This window comes from Lasioglossum baleicum, chromosome 1, assembly GCF_051020765.1.
Source record: "Lasioglossum baleicum chromosome 1, iyLasBale1, whole genome shotgun sequence".
NCBI lineage: Eukaryota > Metazoa > Arthropoda > Insecta > Hymenoptera > Halictidae > Lasioglossum > Lasioglossum baleicum.
In genome coordinates, this window is record NC_134929.1 from 21,188,806 (window position 1) to 21,204,998 (window position 16,193).

General features: G+C 45.4%; 2 protein-coding genes across 4 annotated transcripts in view; both read right to left on the bottom strand.

The window, feature by feature from the left end:
- The window catches only part of Sarm (sterile alpha and armadillo motif), a 99,525-nt gene that overhangs the window by 56,554 nt on the left and 26,778 nt on the right, over positions 1–16,193 (bottom strand). The window contains exon 1 of one of the 3 annotated variants that reach the window (XM_076440391.1): positions 2,995–3,906. The exons of 1 other annotated variant lie outside the window; for it this stretch is intronic. Coding sequence is in view for 1 of the 2 variants with exons in the window: in XM_076440584.1 (XP_076296699.1) it covers positions 2,995–3,075 (81 nt within the window). In the remaining variant the exon portion in view is untranslated. Of the gene's footprint in view, positions 1–2,994; positions 3,907–16,193 lie in introns of those variants that run through there. One more of the 3 variants, XM_076440584.1, reaches the window with a different exon arrangement.
- LOC143218377 (uncharacterized) lies at positions 9,344–13,264 on the bottom strand. Its single transcript, XM_076443545.1, has 3 exons — positions 11,452–13,264; positions 10,338–10,648; positions 9,344–9,845 (listed from the first exon to the last, which is right to left on the bottom strand). Exons 1-3 carry the CDS (start codon positions 11,754–11,756, stop codon positions 9,481–9,483), a joined length of 981 nt encoding a protein of 326 aa, XP_076299660.1. The 5' UTR covers positions 11,757–13,264; the 3' UTR covers positions 9,344–9,480.

Consider the following 16,193-nt stretch of genomic DNA (forward strand, 5'->3'; position numbering starts at 1 on the left):
TACAAAGAGGCCCTGAGTAATAAATTAAGGGTCATCCCACATCTGTTTTTCCCGAGTGGACCCAACAGGGGTTATTCTTTCCCCTAAAACTTTCTCTGTAGCTTCACTTCAGTTTCGGCTCGCTAACGATACAGACGTCTTCTGACTAGTTCTTCTTCGGTTAAATAAAGAACAGACAGTTTGAATTCTTGTGCGTTATTTCTGTATTATAAATACCCATTTCCATTATTAATGTTAAGGGTTGCTTTCACCCTTTCAGCATGACCGATTATCGACAACAAAAACACAGAAGATACGTATTCATAGAATCGCTCGCGATTTTCTGATTCGATCGTCATCATCGTGTGCGCGCGTTCCCGTTTTTCCGGACGCGAAACGATCTCGCGACGGGAAACCTTTTTTTAGGTGAAGAGATCGGGAACGGGGTTTAACAAACTCCAAGCTGGTTTCAGGTTACGTAAGCCATCGGGAGTCCGCGCGAGAAGATTACCAGACGCGGCCGGTCGAAATAACTTGGCGACGGGCCAGAAAACCAGCGAAAAACACCGAGCACCCGAACCCGCACCCATTCTTTTCGCCAACGTCGTCGAACTGGATGGTTTCGTCGGTGGTCCGTTGGTCCGGTGGACGGTCACGTTCACGGCCGGACCCGGGAAATTGTCGGCGATCCGTGGATCGTCGTCGATCCTCTGTTTTGGATCAGGCTGCTCGAATCCTGTCGCTTGTGCTTCAAACGTATCACTTTAGATCAAACGTAATCGGTTCGAATAATCGAGGTTCTACAGAATCGTCGTTTAAACGGGTAAACATGATCGAAAATGTATCGTGTTTGGGTTCATTTGAATCCGAAAAATATCACGAACAAGCTCGTCAAAATTTCGTAGAAAAAACATTTTTAACAACGAAGTTTCTCTATACATTGTGTGTATGTATTAGTATTTCTCCACGTCTTTCGCATCGAACGAGAAAAATGACTGTATTTGGATCTGTCCGTCAGATCAATCGTCAGGATCGGTTTCCACGAAACGAAGCGAGGAACGTGGCCGCGGGTTGCATAATCGAACGCACTGGTCTCTCGCGCGATACGTGCACCGACTAAACGCGCGAGCGCGCGCGTGGAAACGCAGCTTACATCGCGCGCAGAGGGTGAATAAATTTTCGATGGAAACCGGCCCGGAGAAAGCATACTCGAAGGACGGAGAACCGTTAATCCGCTTTGCTTCGCTCGAAGAGCGACCAGAGAGGATCAGGGACGAGCCTTATCGCTCGTGGATCGGGAAAATACCGTAGAAGCGGTCGACCACGCTCGACCACCATTTCTGGAGTATCCAGGATAGGTGCTGCACCGAGCTACCAACCAATCTGTCTTTCCAGATGAATGCAATCGTGGAAACGCATCGCTTTCTGCGCCTCGACTCGGTGCATCGGGCACAGGGTCGCTACGTCCAGCGGACGGCATTTATTATTCGCTTATTAGAAAGTTTGCTCTTTCTACAACATGCATGATCACGCATTGTCTGAATTTTAAATGAATAGACTGTTACATTAGTTTGTCATAATAGCAAGAATTTGTCGATTTAAAATTTTTAGCCAGTTTCTACTTTAATAATATTAGACCCCGACATTTTTAGTAACGGACTGTGATAGAGGAAAATTGAACGAATGAGATCGTTTGCCGATAATTTTGTCTTCGAGTTTATCCGAATAAAATAAAGTAATCAGTCTATTAGATTATCGGTAGACCTCACTTTTTCAATCGCGAGTGCACGGAGCGAAAAACATATTCAGAAACCGATCACTTTTCCCTTTATTAATACGGTTTCTACGGTAATCCTTAATGTTCATTATCTGATTATTTATTCGAGTACTCTGCAAGAATGTACGCTTTCTAAAAATGTTCGAGAATCCAACGAAAGTGAGTTTAAACATAGTTATCCCATAGTTTTCGCTCGGCATCTATGTTTTTACGATTCCGCCGATTACGCTTCATAGTTATTCATTTATGCAGGAATGTCTATTGGTATCAATTGTTGTAATTTTAAAAGCCGTCGAAGGCTAGCGTAATAAATATAGAAATAATGAAACAATTACGGGCTCGATGAGAATCCGAAGAGAGAACACTGTTATTATAACGATTATTATTATTACTGGAATTTTGATTAGCTATTTAACGAAATGGAAAACCGACAATGGTAAGTGTATGCTTATTACGGTAAATATCGTTCAGGGATTCATTATAAAGGAATGCATATCAAAGCGTGACTCGACGAACGAACGAAGCAATAAGATAAGGCCAGTCCGAATAAATAACTAAGTTAATGGCAAAATTACTATAAAAACTGACCTGTGATACTACACTATCGTTAATAGAAAAAAAAAAAGAATAGTTACGAAACTCTTTTTCGAGAAAGTTTACTGTGAGTTGTAAAGTTCTGCCTGACGCAGCAGACTTTGTAAATCATTAAAAATTCAGTGATTCGCGGAACCGGAAAATTAATGTGGATTCTTAATAATTTCTGTGTGATTATTTCTTTCTTATATTTCTTTCTTAATATTACGGAGTAAATCGTACGTATTCAGTTTTAATGACTGCTGTTGATTGGAAGATTCCGAGGCGTTTATATTGATTTTTAGTTTATTATCCTAATCAATTCGGATCATTCCTATCGATCATTCTTAATTTCTTGGCTAACGATTCGAACTATTCAAGAAATTACGGAGAAATCAAACATTCAAATGATAAATATCTCTCAAATAATTAAACAAAGGATCATCTTTGACAATTTTCATTACTCGCGATCATTTCTTGGCAACGATGAGCAATTGTTCAAGAAATTATTGAGAAATTAAAAATTGGCTTCGTGACTGATAAATATCGAGTCTTTAAAAAACATTCATTTCCGCATTTACTGGGAAACGTTTACGCAGCAACAGCCCGCCAAAAAGTGGAAACGGAGTATGTAAACTGGAAGAAAAGCTCGCAGCACGGTTTACCTTTGTGTGCAAGCCGGAGAAGAAAGTGCGTCGCGGCGTTGAGTACGACGACATGTTGATCTTGTTGACGACCATTGTCATGGCAGCGGGAAGCGTGTTCCCAGGTTCGATCGATCCGAAAATCAGTAGTCAGCTGGTTGAATCGGCACGCAACCGTTCGCTCCGTGCCCGAGGATCGACGATCTATCACTCATCCAAACAATCCATACGATCTCTCGTATACCGCACACGATTCTCTCGATCCCCACTGTTCCCTTCACATATTTCAACCCTTGCGAACAAATTTGTACGAACTCTCGGAATTTTTTCCAGAAAAGATCTAAGATCTAGAGAACTACGTATCAACACACTGAACGCACAGTCGAATCGATCGTCAGGATCAACGGTAGAAAAAAGCGATCCGAGATAGGAGAAACCTCGATCATTACCGGAAGAAGGCACGCGCAACACTGGCGGTGGCGCGCCGTGCGCCTCCCTATATAGACTGTCCCACTCTGTGGACAACTGGCCAATCAGCGAGGGGACCACTCGCGCGGTAACTCGGCGCGCAGATACAAACAGTACCGGCGCGTTAGTGTCACCGTGACCTTCGAACTCGGAGGGCAGTGTCTAGCTAGATCGAACGGATTCGCGAGAAGGGATAGAATCACGATTGGCTCCAAACCAGACTGAACAAGTGCTGGAGGGGCTAAGAGGCTGGCTACTCGCGAATCCCGGGATCGTTCAACCAGTAACCGGCCTGAGATCGAACCCTACCACTCTGCCTCTCGATCGCGATCGAAAATGAAAAATACTGGCTCGAAATCTTGCGTTTTCATCGACGGGCTAGGAGGCGTTCCTTCTAGGGATCATTATGCATTTATAGAGTGCACGTTTTTAAAACAGAAGAAAACACGTACACTAATGAACATTATAATGACATGGAAGTCATTTTCTAGTTGATAAATCGAACTTGTTCCTCATCTTGGTTTTTATGAAGTTTACATAAAGAGCCGCAGTCTAATTATAACTGAACAAGTAGTACATTTATTGTGAGATGATACTCATGCTAGTGCGAACTATTTACGTTGATTGCTTTTAAATATTCATGATCGAAATGTCAGTTGAGAATGGTTAATTGTAATGTGTTGAACGAACAGAAAGTTCCACAGCAATGTCGACTAGAAATAATAATGTCGATCCGTCGAACAGGGATTTATTTTTGAGTTTGATCAACGCTGTCGTCGAGTCAACAGTTGGAAAATCTCATCGTTCATCAACATGTCCAAGCACCTTTCGTCGCATTACACGGATTTCATAAATCGAGGAATAATATCCTCAGCTATTGCATAAATCGAAATAAACTGTAATCCAAATGTTGATACCGAATCCGCGGCGAATTTATGCTTCCGCGCGGATCGAAATGTGCCAAAAACCCACGCCGATGCGATGCACGAGGCCGGTTGCCGGCCGAGGTGTTAAAAATCAAATATTTATACGTTTTAGAACGCCGTTTTAGAGGAATTAGCACGTCTTGCGAGGATCGAAATTCCCCCAATGGAAGGAAAGGGGATCCTGAAGACGCACCTACGGCACACATGCTTCTGCGCCGCGCCTCGAAAGCATCGCGTGCAAACAACGCACATGTGCAATCCATATTTTATCGAGGCTATTTGTTTCTTTAATAATCGGAATTATCATCGGCCATTATTGTGACACGAATGAAAACAGATATAAAAATCCGTATACTGTATAAACGTTCTTCTAATATTAATTTAGACTTGGAAATTCCTAGTAAGAATTCTTCTAAATTAAATTATTATAAAAATATCTCTGTATTATTGTATTATAAACATTCTTCGGAGAGAGAGAGAGAGAGAGAGATGTTAACTTTTAAAAATTCCTCTGAAATTAATTCTCGTTTGTAATACGAGTCCACGATCATTTCGATCGAGGTATCAACAGTCTCTGAACACTGGCTTCAACCAAGCTAATTTATTTCAAAAACTCAAGCTCGTAAAAAATTAATCTGAATCGTCGGTGTACGCAATTTCTGTATAATGACGTCTATAATAACCTAAGAAATGGATAAAATCAGCGACGATTATTCCTATTACTCGATTATTCCGGAAGTTCCGAGGTAATGGCGTTGCGCATAAACACATATCGTTCGCCACCTCCGGGCGCTTAGATCACGAACCATTTCCATGAAAACGACAACGAACGCGTGTGCACCATAAAAAAGCTGTTTCGCCTATGAATATTTGAATCTCGTTACGGAGTCGCGTAATGGAAACGCTTGTCGTTCGTCGCGGAGCCGTCACCTTGCCAACAGCGATTCATTTTGGCTGTTGATTCTCGACAGTGATCGACTTAGGATCGACCATCTGCAAGCCTATAATTTTCTGTGGCAACTGGTTGTCGCGTATGCAAAATTTCGCCTAATGGGAACACTCGGGGACTCGGGTTTCCTGAATTCTGTTCGAGCTGCGCGCACGCGATTTCGACGGTTCGTTTCGTTCGCATTTCAATCAGCTTGTCGACGACATGCTAATCGGTGTTTATGCAGATTCGACTGAAATTAAAAGGCAATTTGTTGCTCGCGGCGTTGCGATTCATCGAATCCGATAAGGAACATTGTTGCGTTTTATGTAAAGTCGATCTAACGCGAGGTTAATGCTTATGCTTTATATTCCTCCACGGATTTTCGAATTTTAATGTGTTCTCACAGTGTTCTTTACACAGCCGAGGATCTTTACATAAAATAAAACTTGTCCGCGATTACGCTTAGTTGAGATGTGCGCTTTAACAGTTTAGGTCCCGATAACCTCGTTAGAGGTTAACACCTCTCGCCAGACACTTCCAACTTTCGTCGAAGCCTTCTACGTCACGGGAGATCGGAAATCCCCGCGTTCCAAGTACAGCGACGACATCCAGAGCCACACAGCTGCCCACATTTAGGGAAACTCGCTGTTAAATGGGTCAGGGATGGTCGATGACTAACACTGGTTCTTAGATAAGTCCATTTTATAATTAGACACAATTTTACCAACCACGTGTCGAAGAGGGACAACTGCAATCTTCACAAATAAAAAATAGCGCGTTATTGAAAATGGATCCTTCACAAGAATCCTAATATTTACAACTGTCTTGCAACGCTGACAGGAAAATCCATATACGATAAATTAATTCGCGTTTTCTATTTCAGCAAGTTCGAGGGATTCAATAAATTTCGCCGAGACAATAAATCCGCCGACTGGATTGTTCGCGGACAAGCTGTTAAAGGGGGTTTGGTCTTTTTAAAGGCGGACCGTGCGGAGCCGAATCGTGACACTGTAAATCAGCGGCAGGCGTCGGGGGTCCGCGTTCGGCCGCGTCCCGACGCCATTAATTTCGGCCGGAGCACGATGATGCAGGCCGGGCACGCTCCTATTTGTGACTTAGCGAAAAGAAAACGACCGAATAGGCCAGCCGGAATCGTCCCGGGGGAAAAGAAACGAGGGTACGAGCGCGAACGGCGCTTCGGCGACAACGAGTCGCGGGTAAATTTATCTCCGCGAACCCGCGCCGCTTTCTTACACGCCGGAAACCTTCGCGGAGCCCATCCTGAACTCGTCATTTGATCTACCATGTAGTACAGAGAACCGCAAAACTCAAACGAGGTTATTCTTTCGAAATATTTACGTATTCTCTACATTGAACCATTTATATTTGAGTAATTTTAAATAATTTGGATAATCGAGAGAGGTTCAGGCAAACATGCTCCGAATGCTATCTTGTTCGGATTCGTTTGAATCGGGAAAATGTCCCGGATGCATTGATAAAAGATTCACGAGAAACCTAATTATCAGACAGCGCGGTCTAACACTGACGAACAACAAGGTTTCGTCGCTGGATTGAAGGTGTGCTTTCACAAATATCATGCACAGTGCATGGAAAAACAGTTTCCTCGCGTAGCGTATAATTCTCAGCGGTTCTAATCTCGATCGGACGATCGCGGAGAATTGCCGTTCCCGCTGCAGGAGTGCAGGGTAAATAAATAATTGCTAGGGGAATACCACGGCGCCCAATCTCGTCGGTCGAGAGGACGTTCCGTTCCTCTCCTCTTCACGTTTCTCTCACTGTGTTTTCATTCCGGTAGTGCCGGAGGCGGTCAATTGCTTAAACGTCGGTAATTATTGCACAAGCATTACATAAGTAAACAGAGTTGGATCGCGTCGGTCGCGGCGCGGGGAGGGGGCTGGCGAAATAAAGGAAGAAGAAGAAAAAAAAAGGCGCAAATTACAGTTACGGCCGGGCAATTCACGTCCGTCGCCTCGCATTTACCGGCCATTAACGATCGTTTCGTCTTCGTTCCTCTTTGTGATTGCCGCGCGGCGTTTCCGTCCACGCAACGTGATCACAAGACCGCTTTTCGCGAACGCGCGAAAATTACGCCGAGACCCGTGGGCGGCAGTGAGTAATCGCTCGACGATCGATAAATCGCTCCGGGCGCACGATCGTTTCGCTACCGATCGCCGATCTTTACGAGAATGCGGTTTATTCGAGTCCTTTTGTGCAATCCATTAACACCGGAACTGAACGGGACTGACTTACACTGAGTTACAGTGATATTCGAACACTTTTAAAAGGACCATCACTTTTTTGCAGAGACTTCGACCTTGAAAAAATTGTTTAAACTTACCAGAAGCATTTGATATATGAAAGCGGAGATTTCAAGCTTCACCACCAGCCCAGATTGCAGTCGGATTTTTCTTCGCGAAGTTGCAGCAAGCTACCGGCGCTTCGTGAGAATAAAACTTAGCATACAGATCCACGATTTGTGATGATAATATTCCCACTGCAGCCTTGAGCGACTTTATTCAAACGGAGGAAAACTCTTGGAAGCATCTTGACGTTCCAAGAAGAAAACCCCATTAGTTATCTGCCGGATCTAGAACGGAAGGTTGATCTAATAACTCGACAGGATGTCTGGGCCTTGATCTCTCGCGACGTCCTTGATCGGCGCATCAGCCGAACAGCGCGATGATCGACGGTGGTTCAGCACATTATTTATCGGCATATTTCATATATTTATCGGTATATAGAAAAACCTGAGTTTGACTTACACGAGGATCAATTTCGAGTGCAAAGGCTGCGTCAAGAAGATCACGTTCGCGGGACCTTGACCACGAGTTGGGACCTGAAAATCGACGCCGAAGAGCGGAAGCTTCTGCGCGTTGATCGTCGCGCGAATCGAGGAGAGCCACGCTTTGTTTTGAAGCGGGCTTGGCAGTTCACTCGCTGGCTGATCGCGGTAAAAAAAATTGGCAGCGAGGCAGGTGCGTAATAGAACCTTTAGTGCTGCGGCTGGAGTTCTGCCAGAGTTACGCAAACGCGTTGCCAGCGACAGCGAGCGTTCAAGTATGATCCGGCTCTGCCAAAACGCGCGAAGAATGGAATCCCGTTGCCGCCGTCGGACCCGAAAGCCTCGACGGAATTATACGGAATTCCCGATCGATCCGCGAATGCGTCACAAGTCGCAGACTAGACAGAAGTGTCGCTGAATGCAAAGAACTTTTGACGAACTGCACGGTGCACCTCGTTGTGCAACCGCGGAGGAAGTTCGTTGCAACCGGTCACTTCGATTTGCGTCATCGAACGGTTCGTTTTTCTACATTTCAATCTTTTTAACCATTATCGAACGTCCCACCCTTGCTACCAAAATTTACACGTACACTGGCTAAACGCACCGACAAATTTAAACAGATATAAACCTCTCTGGTACTACAATTCAGTCTGAGATTATAATTATCTGTTGTTCAACTTTTAAACGAACGTGTCGGGATACTTTAAATGAAACTGTACGCCCCTGCGAACTGCGATTCCTCCACCTCTTCAGCTTCTTCCTCCTCCTCTTCTTCTTCTTCCTCATCGTCCTCGTAATCTTGGTCATCGTCGACTCGGACGTCCGCGTACATGTCGAGGAGCACGTCCTCTGCTCCCTCAGGGAAATATTCGTTTATCATCGCGCTCGCTTCTTCGTCGACCTCGGTGACGAAGTATGGCTCGATGCTGGCGAATGACAAGAAAACGTCGTCGGTGATCCTTTGGATGATCACCACGAACACCTCGCTGCCGGTTTTGTATCGAACCTGTGTCGGCAGTACGCGCAGATTAGGGTTTTCGCATTTTCCGATCTGCCTCGTATTCTCTCCGTAACACAGTTACCATGTACGACAGTTACGGAGAGAATACGATACATTGAATCTATTCCTCGACCTTCTGTTGAAAGTCTTCAGGGCTGGAAGCGATCCTCCCCGCGAAGGGTGGTTTATCAAACTCGAACGCTCCAAAATATCGAACAGCATCAGGAAACAGAGTGCAAGTATCGTACACGACGTCGAATTTGTCGACGTGAAATTTGAACGCGCAAAATGGAGCTGGCGGCAACGGCTCTACATAGGGATGCACCATCTCCATATAATTGCTGAAGAGGGTGGTGAAGGCGTGCACTTTGCTCCTGGCCTATCGATCACAAGATCGGTACAATTTTCTTGAATCCAATCGGACGTCATCGAGTAATACCTGACGAGGTATCCAAACTGCAGGATGCTGTCTGGGGATGTCCTCTTCATCCTCTGGGTCAGGTGCGTGGATGTAAAAGTGTCGTTTCATGTATGGTTCGGTGACGTTGAGATTAGCGGCGGATTCGTGGATTAGAGGCTTGCTGCTGTTCAGCAGATGAAAGAGGTAATTCTCGACGTCGTTGATCTCTCGTGTGGGACACCTAAGTTCCCCCTTGGGGCAGTCGAACGGGAATTGCACTGGCCAATCGGGGTGAGGTCGTCTGCCCTTCAATCTCAGCGCAAGGGTCTTGCCGTCGGTTAATCCTGTGGATAAGTGTCCGTTTATGGTCCGGGAAATGCTGTGCGCCAAACCTTTCATAGTTGACGACACTCTACTGTATTATTGGGTTGGCAAGAAAGTAATTTCGGTATTTTAAGATGAAATGAAACCTAATTTTTTTTATTCGAGCAATAAACTTTAATCAATAAAATATTTTCCACTTTGCTCGATGATCTTTTGCCATCATTTATCTTTTGGCAGAAGATCGTCGAACGAAATGATTCAAGTTGCTTGAATAAAAAGATTCAAGTTTTGTTTCACCTTAAAATACCGAGATTACTTTCTCGCCGACCCAATGGAACGGTGTTGTGCAATGCGGACAATACGATGCACCACGAATTACGAGCGCACCTGATGCAAGATGAACGCATCGTTGCACCTGGCAGCTCCAGAATCCGATGATCCCCGCATATCGATCACAATCGATGATCGAGGAAGCGTTAGAAGAGAAAGTCGTAGGAGATTCCAGGACACACCTGCGATCATTTCTGGCGTCATCTCGTCGCCACTCTCGACCAGCATGCTCTCGATCATCTCCTCGGTGAAGCTCAACCGTTGCTCCTCCTGGATGTCGAAGTTCTGCTTGAAGAGGCTGGTAGTTAGATCAGTGTACGGAGGACTGCCATACTTGTCCCTGAAACGACCCTCCTCGTCCCTGAAGACCCACGGGTAGAAGACCACAGTGGTTTCCTCGCATAACTCGAACATCATCTGATCCAGAAACGCTTCGTATCTCTCTTTTCTCTCGGCCTCCTCTTTGGCGAGTCGTCGATCCTCTTTTCCTTTTCTGCTCCGAAAACAGTTACTTCAAATCATCTCGGGAATCGTCCCTCTCAAGGAAGTACATTTTTGCGACACGATTCGAAACGAATTTGAATTGATTCGATTGTACAGACATTGTAAAAGGGGTATTTTAGTAACATTTTAACTAATCGGATTACCGCGATCTTTTCCTTTGTGGATCGAGGTCGATTCGCGAACATGTCTTTGAACGTGTGAATGGCTACATGCGACACGTGAGTCCCGCTCGGGACCGTTTCGCGAACTTCGGCGACGAGACTCACGTGTCTCGCACTCGAAATAGACACGGATAGAATAAACTTCGAAATTATTTATAGGCGACGTTGCCTGCGCGCACGTTGCTCGCGAGTGCATCGATACGGACCGGAGACAAATAAACGCGGCGATAAAGTCTTTCGCGAAATCCGGGATCTGCTGAAACGAAATTCTAGTTAAAATACCACCGCGCCGAATCACAATCTATTTTTCTGTTCAATTGGAAGACCGATCAATCCATTTTTATTGCAAAAATACGAACCGCCTATTCCAGAATTCAGATATCGGTTCAGGTAATAGAGGTTCTACTTTATCGCAGATTAAGCAAATAAATGCGATCCAAATTGTATCGTGTTTGGCCTCATTTTAATAAGAAAATCCCATTTGTTTTAAGTTAGCCGGTAAAGTTCCAAATAGCAATAGAACCATCTTAAGTTCAGAGATAAAATGGAGGGACCACTTCAGACCGCAAATGATGAATTATTCGAATGCCTAGTGTTCATCAATTACACAATATAATTATGAAAAGAGAACCTAATGGCTTCCTCCTTCTTCCACATGACCTCCTCCACCGGCGTCCTAGTGCTCACACTCAACCTCATTTCCGGTTCTTCGTTCGCCTGCACTCTCCGAATCTCATGAGTGAGCAGCTTCCTCAAATTAGGACAGTTCGCGCCGAAAACTAGGTTCACCATTTTCCCGTCTTGGATGAACATCCACACGGGCTCGCTTCTTCCACGGAATCTCTCTAGATCGGCGATATTGTCGTTCTTGACGATCGCGTAGTTGATCGCTTCTACGCCGAACTCCATCTTGATCTTCCTCAAGGTACTCACCATCGCTATGCACGGGCCACACCATTCGGAATAGATGTCTGCTAGGATCAGGCCCCTGCGATATAACAAAACTTCCCATTCTTCCTCCGTGTCGACTTCGGTTTGCAGAGCTGTCTGCTCCTTTCTGCTTGGTCGGGCCAGTTTGGATCTTTGATCGTGATCGAGACTCTCTAACCTTGTCGAATGTTCCGTCGGAACTTGGCTGTTTCAATCGATGTTTCGGATTAAATTGTATTCATTCATTTCGGTCGCAAATAATGGCGGAATCTTGAAACTATGGAGTATGGAGTACTTGCATTGATGTCTTGCAGGATACAAACGTTTAAATAATGGAACTTGTTTACCTAAGTTGCAAGCATTTGAATTTTTATGGCTCCAACTAGGATCTCGAAGGAGTACCACGGAATTTGTCTAGAACTTTTACGTACCCTACAGCGGCCCCTACACGGTCAATCAGGAATGACAGTCTGATTGAACAGTCAGACTGTCAATCCTGACTGCGTGATCCTGACTTCAATCAAAATAAATTCATGTAAATTTGCTCCGTGAGATGTCGGTAACAAATTCTGATGATTATAAAAATTATTTTCGAATGGACGAAAACCTATTCAAGACTGTTAAATAGTTTCTCCTCCACTTCCTGTGATTGAAGCTCGGATTTCGGATTTCCAAATATCTGGAAATCCGTCAGTCCATTTCATCAATCCGCCTTTTACGATCAATCCGAATGTCAATCTTCGACGTGACTGTCATTCCGATTGACCGTGTAGGGTCCGCTTAAGCCCACGAAAGATTACAATTTTTTCAAAAGCGCGTGAGAAAATGTTTCCCAATCAGCGGACTAAAATATCAAGTCCCTAGCTCGTCAGCTGTGTACACAACGACTACATAGCAGAGTATCGAAGCCTACTTTCCACGTGTACTCGTGCGAATTTCAAGCTATTTCTTTGAAAAACAGCTTACTAAGACGCTGAGCAATCAGCCCGCGAGCGGAATTCGCCGCCGCTGTTTTACGGGTTCAAGCGAGTTCACTGGTCGACCGCCGATCGGAATGAAATCGGAGACGCGACGCGTAGTGTTACGACATCGCGGAGACAAGGAAACCGCGTTGTTATTTCCTGTTTTCGACACCGGGCGTAAACAAATCGGCGAACAAGGCGAGCTGTGTCCAGCAGAATTTCAGGTTCTCGGGTGAATGTGGAGCAACAGAAACGTAGAATTCCGCCGATCGACCCACTTGACATGTTGTTTTGCAATTCACACCGGTGCCAGTGACACCGCGACGATCGACGCGCGTGTTCGACGATCCGTTTTGCAAGCCTGCGACTGATGACACCTGGGAAAATGTGGTGGAACAGCCAAGGAGGCGGAGATTGAGGCAGTCCTTCGAACGGAAACAACTTTCCCTGGATCTTTCATCTTGAAAGAGGTGAGGGGAAAAAGTTTCCCTCTCAATTTGTGCTACCTCCCCTCATCTGGCGACTCTGAATACACTTGCAATCGATACAGATCTACAAAAGTTGTGAAATACAATTTTTAGTATGTTCTTTGTGGTTTCGACCAATTGCAATTTTTTAAAAATTTCTTATTCGCGTCTTCTTCTAACTTCTAACAAATAAAAAAGAAAAGAAACGCCGCATGGTCCAGTATTTAGAAAACTATCGTCTTTTTAAGAGTGTTCGACTATTAACACTAGGTTCGCGGAACACTAAAAGTGACTGTTTTACATTACTTTATAAAAATGACAAGATTTATCCAAATTTTTAGCCATTTTTGTCTGTAATTTATACCATCGCGTTAATGGCAATCACGGTACGCGTGTTCCTGCGTCCTTCGCGATAAAAGGGCGCGTAATAGCGAAAATCGTCTGCGAGAACACGAGAGAGAGAGAGGGGGTGGGGGACGTCGACGGTCGTCCGACGATCTCGAGTGGACTAATTATCGCGGCTAGACGCGAATTAGGGCCGTAAGGCTAAACGGGAGGAGGCTCGTCGTTGCGACGACAAGCGGGAATCGTTGGCGGACCGCGCGTTATCGTCGGCCCCGATCTCCCTTCTCGAATCGCGCGACTTCTCTCCTTACGTCCGCAGGATGCGAGAAACACTCGACCTCTCCTTTTTGCACAGACACGGAGATATATCTCGCGCCATTAAGCCCCGGCTACCATATCGTTTGCATCCGTCGTCGTCGCTGGAAATACGCCGCAAGGAATATTCCGGCGCGGCGCGGCGTTGGAACCGACGACGACGATGCGACGCGAAAAATCCACGGAATATATTCCGAATAATCGTTCCTTCGCGACACTGGATGCTGCTCGGGGCTGAACTGGTAGGTACGATCGTTGGAAGTTGATTGAAGCGAATGTAGGTGGTAGAAGCGCTAACAGTCGCTCGTAGTTGGTGCTCGTTTGATGTTTGATTAAGTATAAGTATGATATGTCGCCATTCTAAATTCCGACCTTTTTGTCTTGGTTTCTATGATGCTGTACTGTGTGATAGTTAACTTGTCGTTATTTACAACAAAAATGACCCGATGAAAATCTGAAAATCTTACTGTACTACCACTTTTTGACTGATTGTACACAGATGTATACGGGCAATTTTTATTTCGCATAGTAAACCGCACAATTGGTTTCTAATGACTTAATGCAATGTAGCTGTACCTGTGCATTCTATTCCCAAAAAACAATTATCACCAATGTACAAAATAATGTATAAAATGAAAAACACAAGAAAGCAGAGCTGCACGCCGCAAGGGAAACAACGTGTCCGACAAACTGCGGCGACGTCGCCAGACGCTTTTCACCCGAGTCGGTTATTTAACAATAATTAATACCGCCGGCACAATAAAACGGTGATCCCGTGGTCGTAATTATCTCATCGCGGAAAGACGCGGTCGCGGCTTGACGGCCTTAATTAAACCGAAGAATTTTCGCAACGGGCGCGACTGGATTCGCCCGCGACCATAAACAGCAATCAACGGCTAGTCAAGATTAGGTCTCGACGCGACGATTGAAACCGGGGAGACCGTTTTATCGGGGCAGCATCATTTCGCCCGTAAAACCCACCCCTCTCTTATCCTCGCCGTCTTTTCTAGCTGTCTCCGCGCCGACGAAAATAAACGGTCTAGGCGACATCCTAATTATCCCGCGCGTGGATTCGTTAACACTTGAACCGGAACGACCCCGGCGCGGCGGCGTGCTCCGACATTTTGTTCGAATGATCGCGCGGAACGACGGAGTTCGCGGCGATGCCTCACCCCTTGTGCAATTGGGGACGAATCAATGTCAATCCTCGTTAGCGATTGTTAAGCAGGTGACTCATTGGTCGGTAGTCTCCTTTCTTCCCAGTCGGCGAGTCCTGGAAGCTTATGGTTGTCGAGGAGTTGTTCTTCTTCGCCGAGGGATGATCTAACGAGATTTGCACATCTCTATTCCTTTTTGTTCGAGTTTTTAACCCTCCGGAGCTGGACTATTCTTGTCACTTTTCTTGGGTCACTCTCTGTTGGATCGTACCAATCCCAACGAGAAAATTAATTATTAAAGATAGACGACGAATGGTGGTCGCGTACGACCGATGTGGTAGTCGAAGTGTTAAAGACCGATTTTATCATAAGCGACGGCAACGTCCGCAATCAGTCGGTCTCGTTCCCATTCGCGAAAAGAGTGCGAACCAGAAGAGGCAAGTCGGTTGCGCAAGAAAACGGGCTTTCACGAGCCGCGATAAGCGTTTTGCTCGAGCGGGAGCGGCGCGCCTCCTTTTGTCCAGCCGACGACGGAATTACCATCGCGGGGACCAACAGTTTCTCGGCCGTTTTAATGACCGATGCAAATACGCGTCATTAGGCCTCGTTGGGCTCGTTCCGCCACTATTTGTCTTTATAGCTACCCGACTAAGCGTCCTCCTCGTCCGACGGAGCCGTCGACCAACCATTTTTTCCCCGAGTATGACCAGTTTTCCCCGCGCCGCGGCGCGGCGGATCAAACCACGCGAAAACGTTCGCTCTGATACGGATAAACTGCAAACTAATTTGTCTGAGAGCACTTGCTTCGCGAATTAGCGCGTCGTTGCCAGAGTCGCCTGATGAGGGGAAGGAGCACGAATTCAGGGGAAAAGGTTTCCCTCTCTCTGCCAGTATCGGATTATTTACGTGACATTGTGACACATGCATGACAGAGAGGGAAGGTGGGGGAACAAGTCTGGCGACTCTATGATTATTGTGGTCCAAGCGACTGCATCTTCGAAGGAAACTATGTGCATGCAAAAATTCTGTATACGTCTTCAAAGCTGAAAATTTGTATCTCTATTCGTTTCACTTTTAAAAAATTCAATATAAACATTTTCTACTTGAATCATAAGAAACTGCAGCGAAAGAGAAATTTAATCTCTTTCTAGATACGTTTATTGATGGTTTCACTATTTTAATTACACTCATTTTTTA

Excerpts from the sequence above, each read along its gene's own strand:
- LOC143218377 (XM_076443545.1), bottom strand. The coding sequence starts at position 11,756 with ATGGTGAGTACCTTGAGGAAGATCAAGATGGAGTTCGGCGTAGAAGCG. Across the intron at positions 10,649-11,451 it reads AAGAAGGAGGAAGCCATTAG|AAAAGGAAAAGAGGATCGAC; the intron begins GTTCTCTTTTCA and ends TTTTCGGAGCAG. Across the intron at positions 9,846-10,337 it reads GACGCCAGAAATGATCGCAG|GATTAACCGACGGCAAGACC; the intron begins GTGTGTCCTGGA and ends ACTTATCCACAG.